At 32.5% G+C, this 25160-nt stretch overlaps 4 protein-coding genes across 5 annotated transcripts; 2 read left to right on the forward strand and 2 right to left on the reverse strand.

The window, feature by feature from the left end:
* Positions 1-647: 647 nt before the first annotated feature.
* LOC133196721 (death-associated inhibitor of apoptosis 1-like) lies at positions 648-3798 on the reverse strand. 2 transcript variants are annotated; one of them, XM_061332581.1, is made up of 5 exons: positions 3728-3798; positions 1921-2967; positions 1608-1764; positions 1425-1508; positions 648-1331 (listed from the first exon to the last, which is right to left on the reverse strand). In XM_061332581.1, the coding sequence occupies exons 2-5, from the start codon at positions 2902-2904 to the stop codon at positions 1174-1176; spliced, it is 1383 nt and encodes a 460-aa protein (XP_061188565.1). In that variant the 5' UTR covers positions 2905-2967; positions 3728-3798; the 3' UTR covers positions 648-1173. The 2 variants fall into 2 exon arrangements, with proteins under 2 accessions (XP_061188565.1, XP_061188564.1); XM_061332580.1 differs by having other exon boundaries at positions 3654-3797.
* Positions 3799-6496: 2698 nt separating this feature from the next.
* LOC133197031 (uncharacterized) lies at positions 6497-8173 on the forward strand. Its single transcript, XM_061332870.1, has one exon. The coding sequence runs from the start codon at positions 6497-6499 to the stop codon at positions 8171-8173; it is 1677 nt and encodes a 558-aa protein (XP_061188854.1).
* A 1586-nt stretch (positions 8174-9759) lies between these two features.
* Positions 9760-12587, reverse strand: LOC133196722 (uncharacterized). The gene is made up of 4 exons (XM_061332582.1): positions 10970-12587; positions 10644-10785; positions 10411-10491; positions 9760-10142 (listed from the first exon to the last, which is right to left on the reverse strand). Exons 1-4 carry the CDS (start codon positions 12401-12403, stop codon positions 9988-9990), a joined length of 1812 nt encoding a protein of 603 aa, XP_061188566.1. The 5' UTR covers positions 12404-12587; the 3' UTR covers positions 9760-9987.
* Positions 12588-22489: 9902 nt separating this feature from the next.
* On the forward strand, positions 22490-24252 carry LOC133196723 (E3 ubiquitin-protein ligase XIAP-like). Its single transcript, XM_061332583.1, has 4 exons — positions 22490-23314; positions 23613-23739; positions 23975-24056; positions 24165-24252. Exons 1-3 carry the CDS (start codon positions 22640-22642, stop codon positions 24037-24039), a joined length of 867 nt encoding a protein of 288 aa, XP_061188567.1. The 5' UTR covers positions 22490-22639; the 3' UTR covers positions 24040-24056; positions 24165-24252.
* Positions 24253-25160: the final 908 nt, after the last annotated feature.

Below are 25160 nucleotides of genomic sequence, written 5' to 3' on the forward strand. Positions count from 1 at the left end.
AAGTGGAACGAAATGCAAACTTGATCTGTAACTCATCAAGATACACTCACATACAAAAATCAGACAGACAGACGGACGGACAGACTCATGCAGAGGAAACCTATAGCCCCCTCCGGTTTCACCGGTAAGGGACTAATAAGTACACAGTTTGAGAGAGAAAAGAATTTTTTTAGCATAATTACTTGATCGTATATAAAGTTTAGTTTACAGTGAAATTAATTGTGGAATGCAAGTATGAAATGTTAAATTGATATCTGAAACATGTCCATGCTAGTTGAGTATTCAGGTGACAAAGTTTGTACTGATCTGGCAAAAAAGGCACTGTAGATATAAATGATATTCTGTTATCTTGACAATTTATAATTCAATAATAATTCGATTGCATTGTTTGGTACATATATACAACTCTAATAGCAAATAAGTAAGTAAACTTTATTAAAAGTCATACTACTCTTACTGTATGCAAAATACAAATATGTAGTAAACTTTATTGAAAGTCCTACTACTTTTACGAGTACTGCATGCATAATAGAAAAAAGAAAGTAAACTTCATTAAAAGTCATATTACTCTTACTGTATGCATAATAAAAATAAGTAAGTAAACTTTATTGAAAGTCCTACGACTCTTACTGTATGCATAATACAAATAAGTAAGTAAACTTTATTAAAAGTCCTACTAATGTTTCTATATGCATAATTCAAATAAGAAAGTAAACTTAAATCTGGCACAAATAAAGCATGACAATATATATCTATACACAGATATAAACATTTCACTAATCAGTAAAAATTAAAACATACCCATGTGCTTCTACACAAATCATGCATCAACTGCAGATTATATACATAAACATGAAAAAGTTGACAAAAGTTAAAAAAAAATAAAAATCGTGTGGTAGGAAAAACAGCACTATACATGCTATATACCTTGTGAATTTATTAGAGATACACTGAACAACAAAAGGGTAGAGAAGTTAAGGTGGAGGAAGGAAATTCCAGTCTGTAGTAGCTGCATATTCAATTAAATTCTTCAAAACACATTGAAATATAATTTGAAAATTGATTGTAAGAAGAAAAACATGTTTTTTTCTGTAAACATCTCAATTGCCATTGTTATTCTGTCACAAATGCCATATATTATATAAGTTTGAATACCGTGAAGAGTTTTCTAAATTAAATATAAACTTGAAGCTTTGTTTTGATTAAACTGTCACATCGAGGACAATAATTAAGTTGGCGTGTGCATCTGCAGTCGTTGCAACATCCATGCTGACATGGCAGGAAAATCTCCTTGACAACATTGGCAAAACAAACACAACACAGACAACGATCTGGAAAGGAAATGCTTCACAGTGATTACAACTGTAACAAAAAAGGTTTTCTGAAATAAAAGTAGACTACTGATGTGATTATCAAGTTCTTACCATCACCAGAGAATATGTCTTCCTGGGTTTCACTTTCCTCATAAAAGTACTTCAGAATGTGGACTTTGGTGATAACCCGTAAATCTATATAAACAATACATTAAAATTACAACAGAGGAAATTCTACTGTTTCAGCTGTATTAATTTCATAAAAATTATTGATAATTGTTTTTTTTCTCTTACCAAGATTGTTACTACATGTAAGTTCTCTACATGCATGCACTATGTCTTGTTGATCAAATGACAGGTCCTGAGTTTCTCTTGAGGCAGGCAAATTTGCTATCTCTTCATTAGATAATAGATCATCTCCATGTGATCCTTCTGGTTGATTTCTAGATGGCTGACACAATAACAAAAAGTTCAAATTATGCTGATTTCAAACTTAAAATTTTCTTTTATAATACAGGAATTTTAGAATAAAATCTAAAAAAAATTGCAAAATTAAAAAAAGAGTATTCCGTTTTGAATAATATCTTAATAATATCAGGTTCTTTACCTCTGTTGAATGCTGTCTGACAAATTTACAGTTTGGAAAATTCTGGGCATGTTTAGACATAGGGTCATCTGACACTTGCCAGTTTCTTAACTGTCCATCACAGAAGGAGCACTGGACAGCATCACTGTAACCTAAATAGAACAGGCCAGCTAATGCCATCCTCTCTGGTGTTTGATTTAAGTGCCTGGGCCAGTTACAGAAAGTAGAGAGTCTTTCTCTGTAGGTTTGAGGAATTCCTGGAGTGTTTCTCACAGCTCTGCTTAGTCGAAGGTCTCCTTCAGAGAGTGAAAATCCTCTACCTCTCTCTGATGAAGGGTGTCTTGATCCTGAGGGACACATAGATTCTGCACCTTCTGTGTGGGTAGAGCCATTGCTGGGGGAACGGGGTCGTCTTGTAAGATGTCGACATCTGCTAGTTCTGGGTAACAAATAACGAGTATTTGTACACTTCTGCCCAAAAGAGTTAGACCTGAAGGATTCCAAATCTTTACTATTGTCATGTTTTGCATTTTCTGCACAGTGTGATGTGTAGTCAGGCCTCCCTGGCTGTGAGAGGATGTCCTCAGTTGTTGATGATATTTGAAATTGAGGGTTATTTTCACTGAGTGTTGGCAGTCTTAGAGTTTGGAAAAGCATAGCTCTATTTTCGTCAATTCTGGAAGCTGGTGTAGAGCAATTGGGCATGTTGGGTAGATCCGGTGCATTCATTGTCTCTAAAGATATTGTTGGTAAATTAGGTATGCCCATAGGAATGTTTGAACTTCTATGTTCACAGTGAGAGGGTATAAGTCCATTAGTCCAGTCACAATGTACAAAACCACAGAAGTAACATTTACAGGTAGTGCCACATCCAGTAAAAAAGAACCCGGACTGTGCCAAAAGGAGGGAACTGACAGTTTCAGAAGAAGGAAAATCACGAAATGTTGCTAGTCTATTCCACTCATATCTCATGTCACTAGACATGTATCTGTTTGATTCCTCCATTATGTCCTATCTGTTTTCACAAATCTTCAGTGCATTTTCCCCTTATCAATAGACTATGTTCTCCTGAAATTATTTAAAAAAAACATTTACATTTTAACTCTTAAAGTTAACAATTATGCATTCCTGCTTTGTGTGTCAAGCACCTTTTTTTAACGAAACAATATTTACTCTCCAGTTTATTTAAGAAATAAGGTATATTTTTAAAACATGATTGTAAAAAAAGATTATGTATTCCTATGTACATTATGTAAAACGGGAAAATGTACGTATGTACAGGGCATACTGGAACTATATACATTACAGATATATTGAATAATGAAAGATAAAACAACTCCCCTCCCCACCTCCCACCCCAGCTTCAATAATATTTAAACAAACAGATATAAAAAAAAATTATTGAAAGTTGTCAACACAACATATATTTTCTTAAAAATAGAAAATGTGCTTGTACTAGCCTCAGCAATGTGCCCCGGTGAAATACACTTGACTTAAGGCAAATTAAAAAAACGATGATAGACTGATTTTATTGATTACAAGTTATATGATCCATTGGGATGTTAATTATCGTAACAAAATGATAGACTGTCACACCTGAAAATCCAAAGTCGCAATAAATCTCCAGATTAATAAAATACCAAATACCATAAGCCTGGTAATGACCACGAGGCACGAACATTAAAACATTCACAAAAGACAGTTATATCACTATAATGGTATTTTTTACAGAAACTAATGAAACATTTATATACATAATCTGTTGAGAATCTCGCCAGTTTCTGTCGCATAGACCACTACATTAAAAATCCTACATTTAACACTTTACCATCCAATTGGTGTTACATCATGTATTGTTGGTAAATAAATCCTTGACCTAAATAAAAAAATAAAAAAAAGAAGAAATATCTCTTTTTAAAATTACAGCTGATGAAACGTGATACTATTGACTTTTCATGTGAAACTTATTTCTTATTAATCAACAATAAAAAGACATTTTAAAGGGGCAGAAAGTCAAGCTCCGATTAGACTTGCCTCGCCTGTCAGATATTTCAACCAGATGCTCGGCTGTCTCCGTAAACTCCGATCTCTGCTCGTCGGAGCATTCGGCAAACCTCGGCTGATTCCGTCACCTTCATCAAACAAGGTGCGAATCGGCCGAGGTGTGCCGAGTGCTCGTCGGAGTTTACGGAGAGTTGTCTTCCGTGTTGCGACGAAAACTCTGGATAGAGAATGGGCGGATCTGCGAATACGATTTTAAACTTAAATTGCAGATGTGAACAATACTCTACTGGAGCCAAAGCATGTATAAGTATAGAAAATATTTAAAATACTGGGATATGAAAAACATTTAAATTATTAAATTAATTATTGCATTATCATGAGGGAAATATGAAAATTTATTATATAGATAATAAAGAGTCCATAATAAAAAAAACTACTAAAAGTTCAGAGAAACTCGCTCAACTGCAATATTTATGATGAGTGGTGGCAATTAGGTCATATTTGTCTATTTTCACAAAAAATTGAAATTATTACTGAATAATTTAGTATCTGTTAGCCTCAATAAAAAGTTCAATAAGCAAATCATAACGGTTGTAGCGTCATTGGAATGATGTGATATTGAACAATTATAGGACAGACGCTGATACTGCACACTTTTAATTTAAATACCAATGCTGAAAACTTTCATTAATTTTGAGTTATTTAGTAAAATTAATTAATATAAATCAACGAAAAGTGTTTAAACTATAAGAAAGGAGTTAATGAATTTATATTGGTGAATATTGGCACTCGTTGACTGTACAAACACACTCGCAAGTTAGCCAACTCGTGCCAATATTCACCAATACATGTTCAATAACCCTATATTACACAGCCAATAAAAATCATCTTCCCCAAAGGTTTTGCCAGAGGTGAATATAATTTTTTGGTCGAATAAATCTTCATTATGAATCTGTTAAAATGTTAATTAAATTGACGCACTTCATGTACATGTATGATACTAGTAAGTATACAGCGTGCAAATGCCAAATTTTTGATAAGAATTTTATTTTATTGCCATAATTAAAGTTGATACATATTTTTCTACAATTTCCTCACTATAATTTCTAATATAATGCAACTAAATATTGTTAGACAATATACATATAAAAGTAGTAATAAGAATGCACAAAAAATCCCATGGTAAAAATTAAGAACACTTTACATTCAAAGCTGTATTTATTATTTATCATAATAAATAAAATATTGATTCTAAATGAACTGAGGTGGGAAAGGACAGTGCCTATCCTGCATAAATACCATGGGTAGTATAGTGTTAGAATGTTCATGGAATAGCTCACAATAATGGAATAGCTCATATGCAAATTTCACAATAATACAATGTATATAGCTACTGTAATTAATTGAATCCATTTATATTAATTAAAGCACCGGCTTTACTTCATTCAGAGTGTTTTAATTCTACCAGATTATCAGTTAAATTCTACAATAATGTTTTTTACCAATTAATTTTAATTTTTGCAATAGACATGCAGGAAACTAATATGCCGATAAAATATATATAAAAATATACAGTCTGGAACAAACAAGAATACAGAATAAACAAAATTGCAGATGAAAAATATGAGGGACATAAACGCAAGTTTACTATCCACACACCACAGGCTTTTTCTCTTCAATTTCTTGCCCCCTTGCAGAGTCATATGTGGTCTTTTTTCGACTTGAATTTAAAGACAAAGAAATGTTGGGCGACCACATCGAATTAATGCTTTAAATCACCTGAAACAGGAAATGTCCAGAATGAACACTGAATTATTTGTACTTAAGAAAAGTTTCATCTTTTGGTATCGAATAGTAAGCAAACAAAATCTTACATATTACACATTGAATAAGTAGAAAAATGGAATTTGGTTATCTCTGTGTCAAAAGTGGATCTCTCTCCCTCTTTCTCATCAATATTTATTCTTTTTTATATGCAAGAATACCACCACGATATGGACTGTGTTTCTATTGCGAAAACACTGACTTCAATTATTACAGTTTCTTATCAGAATGCACTTCAAATTACACAATGTGCCACGATTCCTTCAACTCAAGTAAGTTTAAAATGTGCATCTGATTATGACGACTCGAATATTTCTCGTTTTTTAATGAAAAACGTATACTTATTATTCCATTTCGTCCCAACAAAATTGTGAATTTTATTCTCATCGATAATTGACCTTTCGTTTCGTATTTTGTAGAGTTTTATATGTGAGAACTTAGTAGTTCAAAGAAGAACAATACGAATCCTGTTTAGTCTAACTGGAGCAGTGCAAAAATGAAAAATAGATATATATCTAAAGGAAAAACTATAATGATCATTTTTTTCGTGTGTTTTGTTTTTATTTCTTTCTCTTTCCCGTTTTTGTCAAATTGGCTTTTGACTTCTTCAAGCGCTGCACCCTCATTCATAAATAAAATAGACACCGTGGTAAAAACGCTGCCCTATCTTGTGGATACACCAACTTGTAGAATCCCAAACTTAGATCCTATGGATATCAGTGTAAAGCATTGGCTCCCAAAGCCAACAAAAGTAGTATGTCCGAGAGACATGTCGTATACTTTTGGATCCCATGGAAATGTATTCGTCAATTGGACGGTTGTGAATATTTCACTCAAAACAGACGGAGGGAACTTATCTTATTGCACTTATCAGACTATAAACCACACAGAGGGAGCAAAACATAACGAATTCACGTATTCCAAGGAGAGCGAGAGGTTCAGGGATTTCATAAAGGTGGATGGTGAATTTGTCCGTGTTCGATGTTATAACTCATCAAACAGCATCATCTACACAAACTTTCATTATTTCTTTCTCCCTCATAACAACACAGAATCAAGAATTTCATGTGAAAATAACAAAGTCAAGAATTTGAAACCCAATGTCTTGATGGTCGGTATTGACTCTTTGTCGAGGATAAACTACATACGATACTTGAAGAAATCTCGTCAAATGATGTTGTCAATGGGAGCCGTGGAATTTGTTGGATACAACAAAGTCGCAGATAACACATTTGTTAACTTGGTTCCTGTTTTAGCAGGGAAATTTGCAGAAGAGCTACCATGGAATGAAAATATTCGCCACCAGATGTTTGATTCTTTTAGGTTTATTTGGGATGATTTTAAAGAAAAAGGTTTTGTCACCTTCTTTGTAGAAGACTCGCCTAACACCGCCATTTTTGATAACGCTAAGGCTGGCTTCAAGAAAAATCCTACAGATTACTACAATCGACCAATGGCAGTCGCTATGGAGGGTGTTGGGGAGATATGGTTTGAGGATCATAACTGTGTTTTGGATAAACTAGAAACTGATATACTACTGGAGTACGTCTCTGATTTCGTCCATGGGGTGAGGCATTGTCCATATTTTGGTCTCGTTTATCTCTCTCGAATGACCCATGATTACATACAGGGAGCAGGAGCAATTGATGATCCATTGCACAATTTCTTCAAAGAGCTCTATAAAACTGGTTTTCTGAAAAATACTATTGTTATTTTATTTAGTGACCATGGGATGAGATATGGGGAAATTAGAAACACATACATTGGGAAACTGGAAGAACGCTTGCCTCTATTGAATGTAATGATACCTAAAACCTTTTCAAAGGATCACCCCGAATATCTGACAAACGTGATGTTAAACAGTAGAAGACTTACTACACCGTTTGATTTGCACGAATTTCTCAGACACATACTGCTTTTAGATGAATACAGACAGTCATCAGAGAAGGGGTTTAGTCTATTTGCTGAAATACCTTCTAACAGAACATGTAAGAGTGCTAATATTTCAGCACACTGGTGCACTTGTAGTGAAATGTTTTCGGTCCAAGTTAACACCCCTGTTGTTCAGAAGATTTCTAAATACTTTGTTGAATTACTGAATTCTAAATTCCATAATACGAGTGTCAGTTGTGCAAATTTATCTCTTGAAGAAACTATGTTTTCGTATCAGATAAAACCACAAGACAATGTATTAAGATTTGAAGGCATCGAAAACGAAGTTCTTAACAGAAAGATACTGTACGGATATCCGGTGAACGCAATTGTTGACTATCAAGTTACCATTCGAACACAACCAGGAGAAGGAGTGTTCGAGGGGACATTCAGATATGATGAGGAATACAGTAGATTAAACCTAGTAGGAGATATTAGCAGACTCAATAAATATAGTGACTCGTCATATTGTGTACAAGGAACTGAAGCTGAGAAGTTCTGCTACTGCAGATGAAAGACCGTTTCGTGAACGAGCTGTGTAAGCAAACTAGATGAGTGCTATTTAAAGTGCTAGATTTCCAGACTGAAAAAACCCCAAGAAAACCAAAGAAAGCAATTTTTCAACAGTGATGTGGTTCGAGCGGAATTTTACATACTTATAAATATTTTCAGAAAGAATTTGCTTTGCTGGGAATAAATGAATAAAAAAATTATTGATTATTAATATTGAATTTGACTTTGGTTATAATAATCTTTATCAGGTCCTACATAATCATGTCCAATACATCTTATTACTTCATCCAACAACATCAACAGTTCTAAAGCAACAGAGTATAGTATTATTGATAATTGATATTGAATTTGACTTTATTTGAAATAATCTTTGATTAATTAAAAAAGGTAGAAATGTGTTTCAATAATTCTTTCTTTTGAAACATGCTAATCGTACAAAATATGAATAAGTTTTTCCATTTACATATATAACTGCTACGATGTTCCTTCATGTCCATTCAAAATCAAAAAAATCAATTAGTGGGTTCTTCTACAGAAAGTGTTATGCAAATACCAAGAAAAAACAAAAATGTAGCTATCATTTTTTTAAAAAAACTTTAATGAAATGTGAATGAAAAAAGCTCTGTTTTACTTAATCATTAATTAAGAAACAACTAGGGCGTCATACACAGTGTTTCCACAGGAGTGCCTCAGTATAACGATGATCTGTAGTTCCGTCAGAAAAAAAATCTTATAGAAATAGCATTCTTCTCCCATTATGCTTAATCAAAGATGTTTCTTTTGCACATTCATAATAAAGGAAGGTTTGAGCTTTCAAAAATTTCTATTAAACTATTTTTTTTCATTTGAATACCTTAAGTAACTCATAAACTAACTAATTAGCCAATAAAACACAAGTCTTTGCATTCTTGTTTTAATACAACCTGTCTCAGAATACATATATACATCTCAAAATTCAACAGCCAAAATTTAAATAGAGAAATATGATCTCATATTTTTTTTATATATGGAAAAATATCCCATTTAGATTAAAACTTATGAAAATCAAAAATATTCACTTGCTAAGAGAATTTTTGAATACTTTGAAAACACTGAAAAACATTAACAAATTGACGTTGAATCTGCCAACGTCCTTTTAAAAAAAATTACAAAATAAGTATATCTTAATTTTGAATAATTCTCAAAATTTACATGGTATTTTTTCTTTAAAATTAATTAGAATGATATCTAAGGTTAACAAATAAAAAACAACAACATATTTTATCATAGCATAAATTTTACAAAACAGTCTTTTGAACATGTACATACTCCAGTTTTGGGGGTGTCAAGTTTTAGAGTATTTCCTCGTAAAATGTGCTATGGATTCTATAATGGTCTATTATCTTTAAAGGAAAATATCATAACACAGGCAAAATACAACAAAAAGAGTTCAATGTGAGTTATCGCTCTTTTCCCTAAGAGCAGCACATACTAATAAAACAATAAAAAAATGTACAATTCACACTTATTTAGCACATGTAGTATTTCTATACATTTTAGTCAATTGAAAATTAAGTAACACTTCCTCTTCCTTTTATTTTCTACAGTCGAAATTTTCACTAATAATTGAAAAAAAATTACATGGAATTTTTATGTTTTTAATTTCTTTTATCAATGTTGACAAAAAACAGATTAACTGACTTCATTACTTGTATTGATTTTTACATAAAATAAAACTTTTGAAAACATTAAAATCATTAAGTTAGATATGGAATTATTTTTTTCTACAATTAAATATTTTTATTATATTTTAGTTTTATCGATATAGTCCCTTCTCTATCCCACATACACACGATGTACTGCTTTAATGTAATGATAGCAGTAAGGACACTGCTCTGTTTCTTGTTCACATTCTACACAACAACCATGGCGACACGGCAGGAACATCACACAAACTACACGATCACAACACATGCAGCATACACAACTGTCTGTAATATGTATATAATGCAAAATATACATTAACATTTTAAGATTAGCTAATTTTTATGTGTCATCAACTGTAAGACATTTAAGCCTATGAAAAAGGCAATGTGTTTGATTTTAGTATGATTAAAATGAAAGGAGAAAGTGTAATGAATAGTCATGATTTTCTTTTTATGTAGCTTTGACATTAGATGTTTTTAAACAAACTATTTTCTTTAAATTCACATTTTTACAATAGCTCTCACAACAAAAAGTAACTTTTACAAAACTTACCTCCACTAAAAGATTCTTCCTCATCCTGATCATTGTCAAAAAAGAAGCAGAGTATATCTGTGGATGTAAGCTCTCGAATGTCTGAAGAAAAAAGAACCCCAGAAAGATTTGAAATGCCTCTTGTGATATCAACGAAAAAATAAACAAAATAGGATGAGAGGAAGTAAAATTTTAGCAAATGTGATTGACAATACATTAATTAGATCTGTAAATAGTACTGACACGTTTCTTACCAAGTGTGTGCGATAAAGTGTTATATGCACGTAGAATGTCGTCAATGTTAAAACAAAGGTCTAACACTTCTTTAAGAGAATCAAGATGTTTTATCTGATCCAATGTTATGGTTTCTCTTGTTCTTGGTTGATTTTCTAATGCCTGAAATATATTTACAAGGAAGAAAAAAAATTCCGACAATGAAATTTATTCACAAAACCTACAGAAAAATGTATTACTATAGTATATTGCACGATGTATAACTATAATGTTAAAGCTCAGCCATCTACGTTTTTAAAACATATTTTAATCTTCTCTTCTTTAAATATTAGGGTTTTCGTCTTACCAGGTCTTGTTGTCTTTGACGACATTGCTGGATAAATTTACAATCTGGAGAATGCCTGGCATGCTCTTCCAATGGTATATCACTTGACTCCCATTTGTACAAGCCTATATTACAATAGGGGCATCGTACACAATCATTACGTCCTGTGTAATAAAAACCAGCGTCCACCATATCCATTGGGCATTGTCTTAAGTGACTTGGCCAGTTGTGAAACGTTGCCATCCTCTCTGTATATGTTTGTGGTATTTCTTGTGTATTCCTCACAGATCTGCTCATCGGAGCACAATTCTGTCCTAGAATATCTTGGTTTGGTCTTCTTAGTATTCCAAAATCTGACAGAGTATTAGACTGTGTCATAGGAAGAGATAAGTTTGAAGGACCAAATGAATCAGATATATCAAGACTCTGTCCATCATCAAAACCACTTAATTCAGCTGAATTAAGACTTCTTCGATGTAGCCCAAGTTGACAAGTGTTATTTGCATAATCTTCAGATTCCGTCTCTCTAAGATTTGACTCTTGTGTAGATGTAGAAATATTGGAATAATGTTTAGCCTCAGGTGCACTATTTTTCAATTCGTTCTGATATTTATTCTCCTTCTGTTCAGGCTTATTTCTCGAGTTTTGTATTGGTAGCTTTTCTTTCTCAGAGTTATTTGCTTTCTGTTGCTTTATTGATGGATGCAGAACCCGGCTTGTTTCCCGAGATATCTGGTTATTGTCTTCCCTTAGAGGAGATATGTCAGTGCTTTCATTTATGAAAATGTCACCACCAATCATTTCCCGTGTGGATTGGTTTGAGGTAACATTGTTATTTTCTGATGATAAAAATCTGGAGTTTGTCTCTTCACAAATTCGTAAATGCTGGAAAATACTAGAATTGCTCGTTGGAGTAGTGCTATCTCTGAAATGAGGCTGAGGAGTGGAATTAAGATTTAGACAGTCTGATATTTGTATTCTGAGCCACTGGAAAAGTTCGGGATTGTTTTGATGAGAACTATTTTCTGGAGGTACATGTAGTTCACAATAATTAACACCTAATCCTTCCCAGAGACGATCAAACGAATGAGTACTTGCTGAAAAAAAGCAATTTCTGTCATCGGAGGTAGGAGTTTGACTAAATTGTGTAAATAAACCATTATCACTAGAAAAATGTCCTTCGAGTTCCTGATTTATTGGTTCATTCGATTCTCTTCTGGAGATTTCTTCACAATGAGATGGAAAGTATTCTTGCGTCCAGTTACTTTGTTCAGAGCCACAAAAAATACAACGACAGAGACACTCTGTACCTGTGTAGTAAAATCCCGACCGGGCAAGGCGAATGGTACTCACAGAATTGTAACCAGGAAAAGTAGCAAAGCTTAAAACTCTTCTCCACTCATTTCGCATACAACTTTGATCCTCTTCAAAGTTTTCAATATTATTGTCGGCCATCTTAAAGGATTGGCCGCTTCTGTTGTTATAATTTAAGCCGTCTACTTTACAACCATGACAACTGATAGCACAATACTGTTATTTTAACACGGTTCAAAAAGAAATTTACTTGTATCTACAAGGGTTAAACTTCTAAAGACGGATATCACACAGTTTTGTTTTCTTTAATTTTTCTTCTTCTCTTCTTACCGATCACTTCATTGTTTATTTACAACTCCTATACACTTATATACACAAGAAGAAGTAGTTTCATTACAAACAAGGGACATCATTTATCGGTTTAATTCATATAAATGCACGATGGATTTAAGTAAATTGGTTGAATAAAACTTTTTAAACTTTCTGATTTGTTTGAACAGCAATATTCCGTTCAATTTTTGTTTTCATTTAAAATAGTTCTTTGCGTATTGATATCAGGTACATTTAATTGTCAGCTGACCTATCTTTATTTTGTATATTCAGTGTATAGTGATGCGTTTGTACCATAAATCACCTGGAAAAAGACTAATCTGAACCCCACAACTATTCTTTTGTACATTCATTCTACACTTTGTTCCTATACATATTCACCTCGTGCTTGTCAATTCCTTCTGAAATTATTTTTATTTTGGGTTTCCTTGAAGAAGAGGCCTGTTAAAAAATTTTATGGTAAAGATGTGCTTAGATTTTTCTGCAATTTGATGAATGAATTCGTCTGATGAAGCTTAATAACTTTAATTTGGTCATGTAAGTTGTATCAGGGCATACTTTTGATTACATGCAATAAAAAAAAATCATGTATCTAACTGTCATTTCTAATGCAAAATAAAAAATCCAATTGAAAATATGGGATTTTACCCCTTTTTTCAACAAATAAAATATATCCAGTTTGCTTACTAGCTCTCAGAGAACAGTGATTAATTGACCTCTTTAAAATATTGTTTAACTGAATATGGATATCTAATAAATCACTTAAACATCAAATGTCAGGAAATAGTTTCATTTTGTACACAGTTTAATTATTTCATTTAAGAGTGGGGAGAAAATGCATTTAAAATTATTATAATTCAATTAATTCATCTTTATGTTTTTTTTTTTTTTTTTTTTTTTTTTTTTTTTTTTTTTTTTTTCACATGCGGTGTCTAAATGTCGTGTTAGTTTTGGGATGCACGATTACAACATTTTATGAAAAGTAACTTTATTTTCTTATGTGATATGAACATTACATATTATTTAGAGTTTTTGACATTTTTGTACTGTGAATAAAATATGTGGGTTGTATTACAAAGACTCTTTTTAAATATTTATATCCGATTTTCATATTGTTTATATATAAACAGTTAAGATTTTTTTCATCTTTAGTATGAATGAAAAAGTTGTTTATTACAATTAAATATGCGTAAATAATAGTAAAATAATCATTGAGTTCAAGCTATAAAAGTTATTGTGTTTCTTCTTTTATTTTTTTACATTCTTTTGTCAAATCAAATTGTATTTAAAAAAAACATAAAGTAAGTGATATTTCTGATGATGATGTAAAACTTTGACTTGTTTTACGAGAACTGCGTACTATAGTACGTCAATATAACAACTGATTTGAATTTAAAAAAAAATTACCTGTACTAGTAAGACGCTTGTAACAATTCCTCTGAATAAAATGAAACTGTAAGATTATTTCTGTTGCAGTAAAATTTTGGGTTTGTTTAAAAAACTTTTTCAAAAATTGCATCATTTACAAGTTGAAAGAGAGCAGCCGGAGTCAATGTTATGGTAGAATGAGAAATTGATTTAATAAAGTTTTAAATGAGCTGATTAAATCATCAATCTTTAAGGACTGCGGTTTTTATTTGATTGGTGGTATGCTCCGTTCAGGGTCATTTGGTGCAAACATATAAACCCTACGGTGATCTCGTAACTGTTTACAACTCATTCATGAAAAGAAACTGTGTGATGAAAATGTGTGGATTTATGTTTGTTCATAATGTTACGGAAATATATTTTGAATATTTATCGGGCTTCGAGATTAATGCCATAAATCCAGAATTATACGAAAAAAGGAAATTCAACAATTCAAATTTGTATCATTTTTGTATTATTGAATTAAATTATAATGTTTTTAAACACGAATGCTTCGCGATACTATTGAAGCTGCATATGATTTTTATAGTGATGGTCATTTTACGCAGAGATTAAAAAACATCTCTGTTCTTGTCTCTGCGTCATATAATAGTGTGAATTCTGTTTTTCTAGTTGGAATTTTAACTAGACATTTTTAGTTCTTTTCGAAAATAACACAAGTGTTTGTTTAAATGAATTTTTAAACAATAACAATTTACACCAATATGACAAGCTGATTTTTCCTCCTTTCTCATCTTCTCTCTCTTCTTGTATACTCCTTATATACTTCTCTGACATCTAACAACGTCTACCCTCCCTGGTACGGCATAAGACTCCAATGAAATATGAAGATAAAATAAGGAACAGTATTCAATCTCGAAAGTCAAATGAAACAATACAAATTTGGAGCAGGGCAAACATGGACCTCAAAATTTAGAGGTGGGATCAGGTGCAATAGAGGAGTTTTCATTGTATTGGGGCCTGCTGCAGCATCGTGAAGTGTCAAGAAACCCAATACTATTAAGACATTTCTTAAGCTCCATTAATATAAAACAATAATGATTAGTTAAGGACGTTGTTTTAGATTAACTCCCCTTGATGAAGTTAAAAGAAGCTTTTGCTATATTTCGGATGTTTTCGTCGGTGTCACACAGCTTAAGGAGCAGGGCCTTTTTCTTTTTATATCAAGAAAAGCCCATCTAAACCTTTGGCTCAGGCGAGTACTTCAACATGTCACATGCCATAATCTAAATTTGTAAATTCTAAATGAATAATTTTAGTCATAACCTTTTAGCTATGGGTACCTAGGATTCATTCAAGACCATTTCTGTTGCCTTCTCAGGAGAAATATTAATTGAACTACCGGTATTATTAAAAAAGTATTTGAGGATAATTTGTACATATTATAATAACTATTACAATACATTTAGATATGTGAAATGATTCAAATGAGCATATTACTTTTGTATCATTTATGTGCTATATATAAAATTTAAGGATAACTTACAAAAATATATTTGTTATAATATTTCTGATACATGAAAATAACAAGGGGGTAATATTTAGAGGATCATAATTTTCAAAGAACATAGTTAAATTATTTCACGGTAAAAAAAATCAGTATACCAATTTATCACCTAATCTTAGATAAATGAAAACAAAAATCTCAAATAAACAAATACCCTTGATAGATTATGTCATATGAATTAAACTTGATCAAATACTATAGTATGCACAATGTCAAATCTTAAAATTGCCTTGATACCATACGTACTGTGTATCAATTTGCTTAACGAGTTCGTATCGGTTTAAAAAGGTGGAATATTAAAAAAAATCATTCAGGTAAGAAACCCTTTTTGTCATCTTGAATGAATTTCTCTTATCACTACACCATACATAACTATTTACACTTCAAGTGTGGTTAAAGGGCTTAAAAACATCAAACTATTAACTTGCGTAATCACCTTGTTATCATAAAAACATAGAGTATTGTGTTTCCTTTTTACTGTAAAGTGTGAATGGGTCGGTCAAGATGCATTGAAATAGTGCATACATCTCAACATTTAAGATTTAAAAAGTCTGCACTTTTCCCTCCGTATACATTTCATTGAACTGAAATATGACGATTTGTTATAATAATAACCCAGACCTCAAAGTTCCATGCTTTGAATTATTAATGAATTTGCACTTTGTGCTCTATATGACATGCCTTTCATATGTATACGATATATCGATTATGCCTTTTGGAAAATAATATTTTTCCCATAGTACTTGAAAGTAAACAAAATTTCTCATAAAACATTGAATTTGTTTCTTTGAATTTAAATTGGGACTTTTGATTTAAGCGCTATTGTTGAACACTAGTGCATTCAAGCCATCATTTTAGCTAAAGCATATGCCTATGAACAATTCGAAGTGAATGTGACAATTGCACTTTTTGCAAGGTATAAAACATTTCAGAAAATTTCATCTTGTATGGAAACTGTATTAAAACTACGAATAGGATAAAGACACTCAGAATTAATAAGTTAAGGCAATGGTAAATGATACCTTAACATATAATGTAAATGATATATGTTTCTTATTTATAAACAAAATAAACTTAAAATGCAGGAGCAAGTCATTCACTTTGTTTACGAGAAAGACTTTTTATTATAGGTGTAACGAGTATGGAGCTCAATACTATTCTGGACTTTGTACTAGTGGGTGGCAGAGAGATCACACATTGCTTCTATTCGCCGGAATCCAACTCTACAAACATACATATCAACCTTCCATAGAAAGAGAACTGTGTCTAGGATAAGTTGGTGACAGCAGGGACCTCTGGAAACATCAGAGGTGGGATCAGGTGCCAAGGAGGATTGAGGATCCCCTGTCGATCAGTTACACCCAGTGTTAATCACCTGTTTTATCAGGTACGTCGAGTAATGTGTAGTTAATACAGAATAAAAACAAAACAATGGCCTTTCGACTTATTCTGGCTTTAATTCATTAAAAGTAAGATAAGGATTATCAAAAAAGATCAAAACATATTGCAGGTGTAAAAGAGATAGCATCCCGTGTAATTCGAATGTTACTGCTTCAAGACTGCATCATAGTGTGAATCATTCTACTGATATACCCTACGGATATACTTTTTGTTTTTGATATTAAGTTTTCAAATCTATGTGAAGGATTAAGTCCGAAAAGTGTCCATTCTGTGAGAGAAAGGACTGTTCGAGATCGGAAGGGCCGAGAATAGTTTTTTCTCTCATAGAATGGACAGTTTGAGGATTTTTTCCTACTTAAAACATTTTCTCTATTGTTAACTTAATAAACTGTCCCAGACGATGGTTATCTGTTTGCAAAAATTATGTAACACAATAAATTGTCCAAAGAGTGAGTGTCATTTAAAAATACACCAACAAAAGGGGTGAAAATAAAGGTGTTTTGTTAAACTTAATGGACAGCGCCAGATAAATTTAGATTTAAATGATAGCTAGCTTGATTTCTGATTACTTTTCATGCAAAGCTTTATGAATGAAGATGTTCTCATCGGATGGAGAAAGTATATTTCTAACTCAATCAAAATACAGAGATCCTGAGGAAAGCGTCAATACAGATGGTTTTTGAGTGACATACTAGATATGGAAAAAGAAAATAGTAAACCACAGCCACGATTTGACTTAAAACTGGATTTGTTTTTTGATGTTTCCGAGGATGAATTAGTGGAAGCAAGCCAAGGTGTTGAGAATATAGAGAGAGTTCTAAAACCTCTTAAGCAAGCAGAGTGAGGAAGGGTCTCTCAAAGAAAACAGAGCAGAAGACAAAATGGGCTATTAATCTATTCAAAAAATGGCAAGAAGATAGGAAAAACAAAGTAACAGGAACAGAGACTTTCATATCAAGGAAAAATATATAGGAAATGTCACATGAGGAATTGAACAAAACCATGGGCTACTTTATCGCGGAAGTAAGAAATCAGAAAGGTGAAGATTTTATGCCCAGTAATATTTATGAACTTGTGTGTTCCATTTAACAGCACATGAGACAAACGGGAAGATTTGTGAGTTGTTTTGTTTTTTTTATGATGAAACATTCTATGGATTTAAAAAAAGTTCTTGATTCCAAAATGAAGGAATTGTCGGGTCATGGTCTAGGAATCGATAGGAAGAGAGCAGGAGTCATCTCGGAGGAACAAGAAGAAGTTATATGGAGAATGAATATTCTTGGAACTGACACTCCGCAGAAACTATTAGATACTTTGCTATTCGTGCTTGGATTGAATCTTGCACTGAGAGCGGGTCAAGAGCACCGTAACCTGCATGTGGGGAAATAAGTCAAATTTCGATCATCAAAGAATCTGGTGGCCTTAGATATCTTGAGTGTATATAAAGAGGATGTATCTAAAACTTATAGGGGTGACAACAAAACAGAAATGTGAAACCTAAAGTAACACGTGCTTACGAGAACCATCGACCCGCGAGTACCCGAGAGATGTCCTGTTCTTATATTTGAGAAATACCTGAGTTGAAATAAGTATGAGTTTTTGTAAATTAAGAAATTTAATGAAACATATACCATTTTATTTCAAAATTTATGTTTGAGTCAATTAATCATTGAGTCAAATGCTGACTGACGTTTTTCATACTAATTGTTAGGCCATTATTTACACACTGAATTGTCAACGGATTTTTCCGTTAATTCCCGATCATGACAAGGAGCACACGGCGGTTGTGACCGGTCGGCAGGGGATGCTCACTCCTCCATGGCACCTGATCCCACCTCTGATGTTTTGGAGGTCTGTGTTTGCTCTTCTCCTATTTTGTATTGTTTAATGGACTTTTGAGCTTGAATACTGTTCGTTATCTCCATATATTTCATGATAGTATAAGCTGAATCGCATTCCCTTTCAGCCCGAGGGATGGTAAATGCGACGCTTTGAATCTACGACCTCTGAAGTACGCACAAGCCGAAACCTGGTATGCAGATTCTCCAGTCGGCGTTCATGTTTTGACGAAAACTATTGCAAATCTTTGTGAAAGAGCAGGCCCCAAGACCATAAACTGAGAACAGACTTAAGTCAAAATTTCAAACCAATATAACTTTTGAAATAATTTTGATAATAAAACAAAATTTTCATCATATATTTGAATTTAAATGTTATATAAAATTGCAAATTTTTATGCAAATACATTAGATAAAATTCAAGATATTAAAAATCAAAATTTTGACTTAAGTCTATTCTCAGTTTATGGTCTTTGGGCCAGGGTTCAAGTGACACTATACAAATCACACTTTGAGAGCAACAGCGGCGACCCGCTTGTATGAAGCTGGGATTAACGAACAGCTACTGCAGTTTGATCCTACAAACGAAACAACGATGAACAGCATCAGAGAGTTAGTGAAATAATTCACGGAAATGTGGGAGATTCAGACGCTGGCAAATGTGTGAAAAAGATGAAAATTGTGATCCTTGTTCTAAAAATGATTCCGCCAGCGGTGTATCTAGTGAGATTAACATTTTATCGAGAAATATGGGTTTCTCTTTTACATTTTGATATGCTGTTAGATATATTTTTCAACATTCATAGAATGGATCTACCATGACCAGCATTCATTTATGAAATAAATAGAATGTATAAATGTATAAAATGTGTGAAAAGTTTGAGACGTTTATTAATAAAGAAACTTCTTGATCTGCATGTTGTGAATTTATTATGCATCAGGGTATTGTGCGTCTTTTTTGCCCGACTATGATATATTGTTAAAAATTTCATATATAATGTTTGACATTTATGCGTAATTGTGTATCAAATTAAAAATAAATTTGCGTATTTTCATTACGAAAATAATTTGTGTTTTATGCATTTTTCTTGCTTTCAACATTTAAAACCTATACACTTAGTTACCTGTAATAGTACATTAAGTTGGAAAAAACTGTCGATTAAGTTATGAACTGACAGTTTTGTCAACTTAATGTAGGGTTACAGGTGACTTAATGTACAGGTTTTAAATATCCAAATCTATTATGATGTATAATGTACAAAAACACAAAATTTAACGCTACTACAACATGTACAATAAAATACACAACTGATTTTGTTTATAAAAATAAATCCTCCGACGCCCCAGGGATTAATTAACGGTTTTAGAATTTTGAGAATTCTGTTTAAAGGAAGTCTTTGAAAATCTTGCAAAAATCCTGTGATAAAGTCGAGAGATACAATGTAGGACGTGCACTTGTGGGTAAAGTTGAATTGGACAACTAATTAGTTTAGTTCCGGTCATATACAGAAGAACCCAGTCGATGTTTTTCAACTTTTTTTTAAATTTGCCGATATATGGCTGAAATAGTGCCGATTCGGCATAAAACAATAATCAATCAACTTTTTAAGGTTTGAATTTTTAATAGCAATTCTCTGTAACCACTTAAACTTCTTTGCCACGCATGGTCACCGATTTTTATGAAACTTTGCCCATTATTACAACTTGACACCAGAAACATATATCAAATAAAATTTCGTTGCTATGTGTCTTGGTTGCCATGGTAACAGCCAGAAAAGTTGAAAAAATTGAGATTTTCAGCTACTTTAAATCTTTATTAAGCCTTCATCAAGACTAAGAAAAACAAACAAACCATTCTCCCAAAAACATGACACCTTGTTGCCACTTATGCTATAAAGAAACTATTTAGAATTTATCTCTAAGTAAGTGGTAACCATGGGTACATTTGGAATACATTTTAGATGCTGAAAAATGCTGAAAAACGCTCTATAGTCAAAAATGATAGATTTTACATGATCAAACTCAATCAACAACGTAAGAAAAACAATGAAAAATATTTGACCTCATGTAATTAGGTATTGGCAATATTATTCTAAAAATAACTTTCATGGTTCCCATGGTAACAGAGTGTCACCATGCAAAATTCGTTGCTTTGATTGGGTTAATGCTACTATCGTGAGGAAAAAACAATAAAATTCATGACTGGCACATATGCATCCTTAGGACCTTGTAACACCGACAACATAAAAAAAAAATTGAGATTAATTCTTACTTTGCAGTGTAACCATGGAAACAACGTACTAGTTGTTTAAAGTGATATTTTTTTGCTGATTTAGGAATTTACTAACCTTTTAATCAAGAAAAATATTATTTGAATCACCTTGAATAGTACTTATCTCGTAGAACTAAAGTTGAATATCATATATTGATAATGGTTGTTGAAAATACAACACTGTTGCTATGGTTACCAAGAAGAGAAAATGTTCAATTTTGTTAATTTTTTGTCAATATTAGACCCTATGTTTTTTCGCCTTATTTCCATAGCAACGCACTATTTAAAGAATTGAAATTGAATTTTTTGAAATGTGAAAATTAGGGTCACACCAAGGCCTTTAAAAATTGATCATCAGTTATATAGAAATATGCTTTTTAAAAAGATAGGATCAGATTAAAACACTAAGAGAGTAAATTTAAAATCCCTTCGTGGTATTAAAACCATGGCAACCATTGCCAACCTATAAGAAATATCATATTTCGTCTTGGTATATGTTACAAGGATCTCTTCTCTATTATTTGCTTGCATTTCAACCTATAATTGTTTTTATTCTTAAGTGTATGACTTTATAAAATTAAATGAACAAAATTATTACTTTTGAATACTTTGTTTCCATAGTAACATATGTTATAGATGATTTACCAAACATGTTTATCATGCATTTAAGATACCACGCCTTCAACTTTCAGAAACAGTCATTGCCACTTGTTTGCTTTGCTGCAAACGTTAACTGTGGGACTCTGAACATGTTGAAAAATGCCATTTTTCAAACTTTAGGACATGTTGCTATGGTAACCATGACACGTAGCAACCAATTTTTGCCTGATTTGAGTTTACGGTATCAAAGACTTTTATCATAGAGAGTTTGGAGAAATTTTATTTGAAGTATGAAAGAGAGCAGCTGGAGTCAGTGTTAAACTTGATTTATCATTACATAAAGTGTCAAATAAGCTAGTTAAGCTGATTGATGATTTATATACAAAATATCTTAATGATTTATACTCCCTTTATCAACTTTTTAAATTTTTTTCTATGGTTTTAGAAAAACTACAATATACTATAATAGTTCAGTCCGAAGTCCAAATGAGCAGCTAGAGTTAGTGCTTAATTTGAACATAAGGTGACAGATAAGCTGATTAAATTATTGATGCTAAAAACACTTGGTTTTGATTGACGGAATGTTTTATTCAAGTTTGTGTGATCCCGTGGCTGTCAACATCTCATTCGTTAAACCCTGAGCTGTCTTCTAAATATTAAAGATATATGTAACTCAGTACACGTTCATCAACGAAATAATTATATTTAAAATATTTATCGGGCTCGAGATTAATTTATTACATACCCGGAAATAAGGAACAAAGGCTTTTTTAAAAAAAAAAAAAAAAACTTTTGATGTGTTTAATATTTTTCTACCATTAAATTCTAACAATTTTGAAAAATAATATATCATAACAGTGATGCTTGTCGATATTTTACAAAATGCGTATGAATTTTATAGTGATGGGCATTCATATCCATAGATTTTATTGGATTGAAAACACGTGTTTAGGAATGAAAGCAAATTACAGTATTTCACTGTATAATATTTTCTGACAAACATGTCTAGTCAAGACGGCTTGCAGGACTTGGTAGAAGAAATGCTTCGCGGTGGAAGCTCAACCTCAACATCACTTATGCGGTTTGAGTTCATGAGAGTTGCCTCCTTCCATAATTTTCCCGATGGTCTACTAGTCAGCGCACTCCGTCTTGCCAGAGCTGGGACTTACTACACTGGATATGGCCGTGAGTGTCGATGTTACTTCTGTGGATTTAGTCAGAGTGATTGGAGCTGTGGGATTAATCGATCTCACTTCGATCATTCGTTTGACGGTAGCACAACGTCAACAAATGTACCTATTCCCAGGGTATATGTAGAGGAGATAACAGGCGAACCTCAGTCTGTGACACCGGAAGTTAGTGAATATCGCCCATTACCGATACAGCGAAATGATGAATCTGCAATCTCAAACGCTGGTCTTAGCAGGTCGATTCTGCAGAATAACAATAGCAGATACACAGACAGATTGAATACTTTCACAAACTGGCCAAGTCAAATATCCCAGAGGCCATATGAGTTGGCGGCGGCTGGATTTTTCTACTCTGGCCGTGGGGATAGAGTTCAGTGTTCTTTCTGTGGTGGACAACTGCATCAATGGGAACGATCTGACGTCCCTTTCCATGAGCACCTCCGTTGGTTTCCTGACTGTCCATTCGTTAAGCAATGTTTTCAGCAGGTAGTGATGTTTATAAGCACTGAAATATGTTCGCTGCAATTTTTTTAATGTATAATACTATCAGGGACCTATATACTAACCTGATACTATGCATGTGTTAACGTTTTAAGTTATAATGTTTTCGTTAGGGAAAATGACTTTTTCTGGATTTTGTATTAATACAAAAGAAAGAATTATTATCTTTATGTTTAAAAAATATGTACATCTATCTGAATTTTTATATATGGGATTTTAAATCTAGTTTGGCTGATGAAATCGTCGTAATGGTAGCTATAGGGATGTTCATATTAAATTACAGCCATTTAGCATTGTACCTACAAGTGTGCCATCAGGTGTCGACCTCAGGGTAATCAGAAAGGTTTTACAATATGGATACGACCAAACAGATATTAAGAAAGCAATCTGTGAACTAAGCAGCAGAATGGGTAAGTTAAAATATCAAATTTCTTAATGAAATTGTTAAATTTCTAATTTGACAGAAATGAAAGATAACTTGAATATGTGGCTGTGCTCAGGGTTTGATTCAGTTTCTCAACCATCTACGAAGAAAGGCAAATTATGTTCTGAACCCTAAATTCCAGTAATTGTTTGAAATATAAAAGTAACCAGTTAAATTATTTTCATTGGGGGCTCATCTATATGGATATTTTTAATATTCAGTCACAGAAGAAATCACTGCATTGGAGATCCTGAAGTTTCTTTATCAGGGGGGACCACGAAACTGAGGAGTTTCATCATTCAAGTAAAAAAAAAGCCTCATTATATTGAACATTAAATTTTTACTGGTATTATAAAAACCCTCTGATAGCCATAAATCTTTTTTCTTGTTCTTTTTTTTTTTACATTTCAGATTTTGGGCCTTGTGTGGTCTGTGTCAGTGAGAACAGGGGCACGCTGTTCCTACCTTGTACTCACATCTGCTGCTGTCGTGGTTGTGGACAACGGTGCTGTCTGTGTCCACTTTGTAGATGCAGAGTAAAGGCGCGGATCAAGGTGTATCCCTCATAAAGAGGAATTCAGAATACCATGTGCCAAAGTTATTTGTTAAGATTTGTTTTATTTATGTATAGATATATATAATTTTATAAAATACATGCAGGTATTAACTACATTGTTTTGTACACATGTATAAACTTATGATTTTCTTTCATTTGAAACAAATGATGAATATTTACTTTTTGTTAAGTTTTATTTGTTTGTTTGTTTCTCTTATTAGAAAACATTTCTGGTTTTGATTTTGATTTTTTTTAAATTCAGAGTTACATATGTACAAGTGGTGTCGCTCCCTGATACACAATGTGTTGTTATCATTATACTTGTATGTACAGATTAGGTTGCATGGTAAATTAAATCCAAGAATTATGCGATTGAATGCCCATGTTCGTAAACCAATTGTCTTTCAAACGTTTATTATACGCAGTTTTAATTATTTATATCTTATTAAAAGCTTGTCTATTTTATACTCTTTTGTTGTAATAAAAGTTTAGGACTTTTGTGTACTTTTAGTGCAGATATAAACGACATTGTTGAATGAATTCGACAATCATTGTTGCTGAATTATTGAAATCTTTCCGATAATGTACACTTCTTTATCACAGCTTTGATCAAACCACAAATTGTAGCAATCGTTTAATGAAATAGGTAAGATAACGAACAGTGATCGGTGTCAAAAAAAAATTACTACAAACAATGCATATCTGTGAACAGGACATAAAACACCGACCCCTGGTAATTTCAGAGATGGGATCAGGTGAAATAAATGGATAGAAGAAATATTTATTTGACGTATATTTGTATACATTTGATAAAAAGTTAAGGAACCTATATATGTATACTAACTGATGAC

This window comes from Saccostrea echinata, unplaced genomic scaffold, assembly GCF_033153115.1.
Source record: "Saccostrea echinata isolate AGI-Se365-2 ecotype Australia unplaced genomic scaffold, CSIRO_AGI_Sech_v1 ptg000030l, whole genome shotgun sequence".
NCBI classification, from domain to species: domain Eukaryota; kingdom Metazoa; phylum Mollusca; class Bivalvia; order Ostreida; family Ostreidae; genus Saccostrea; species Saccostrea echinata.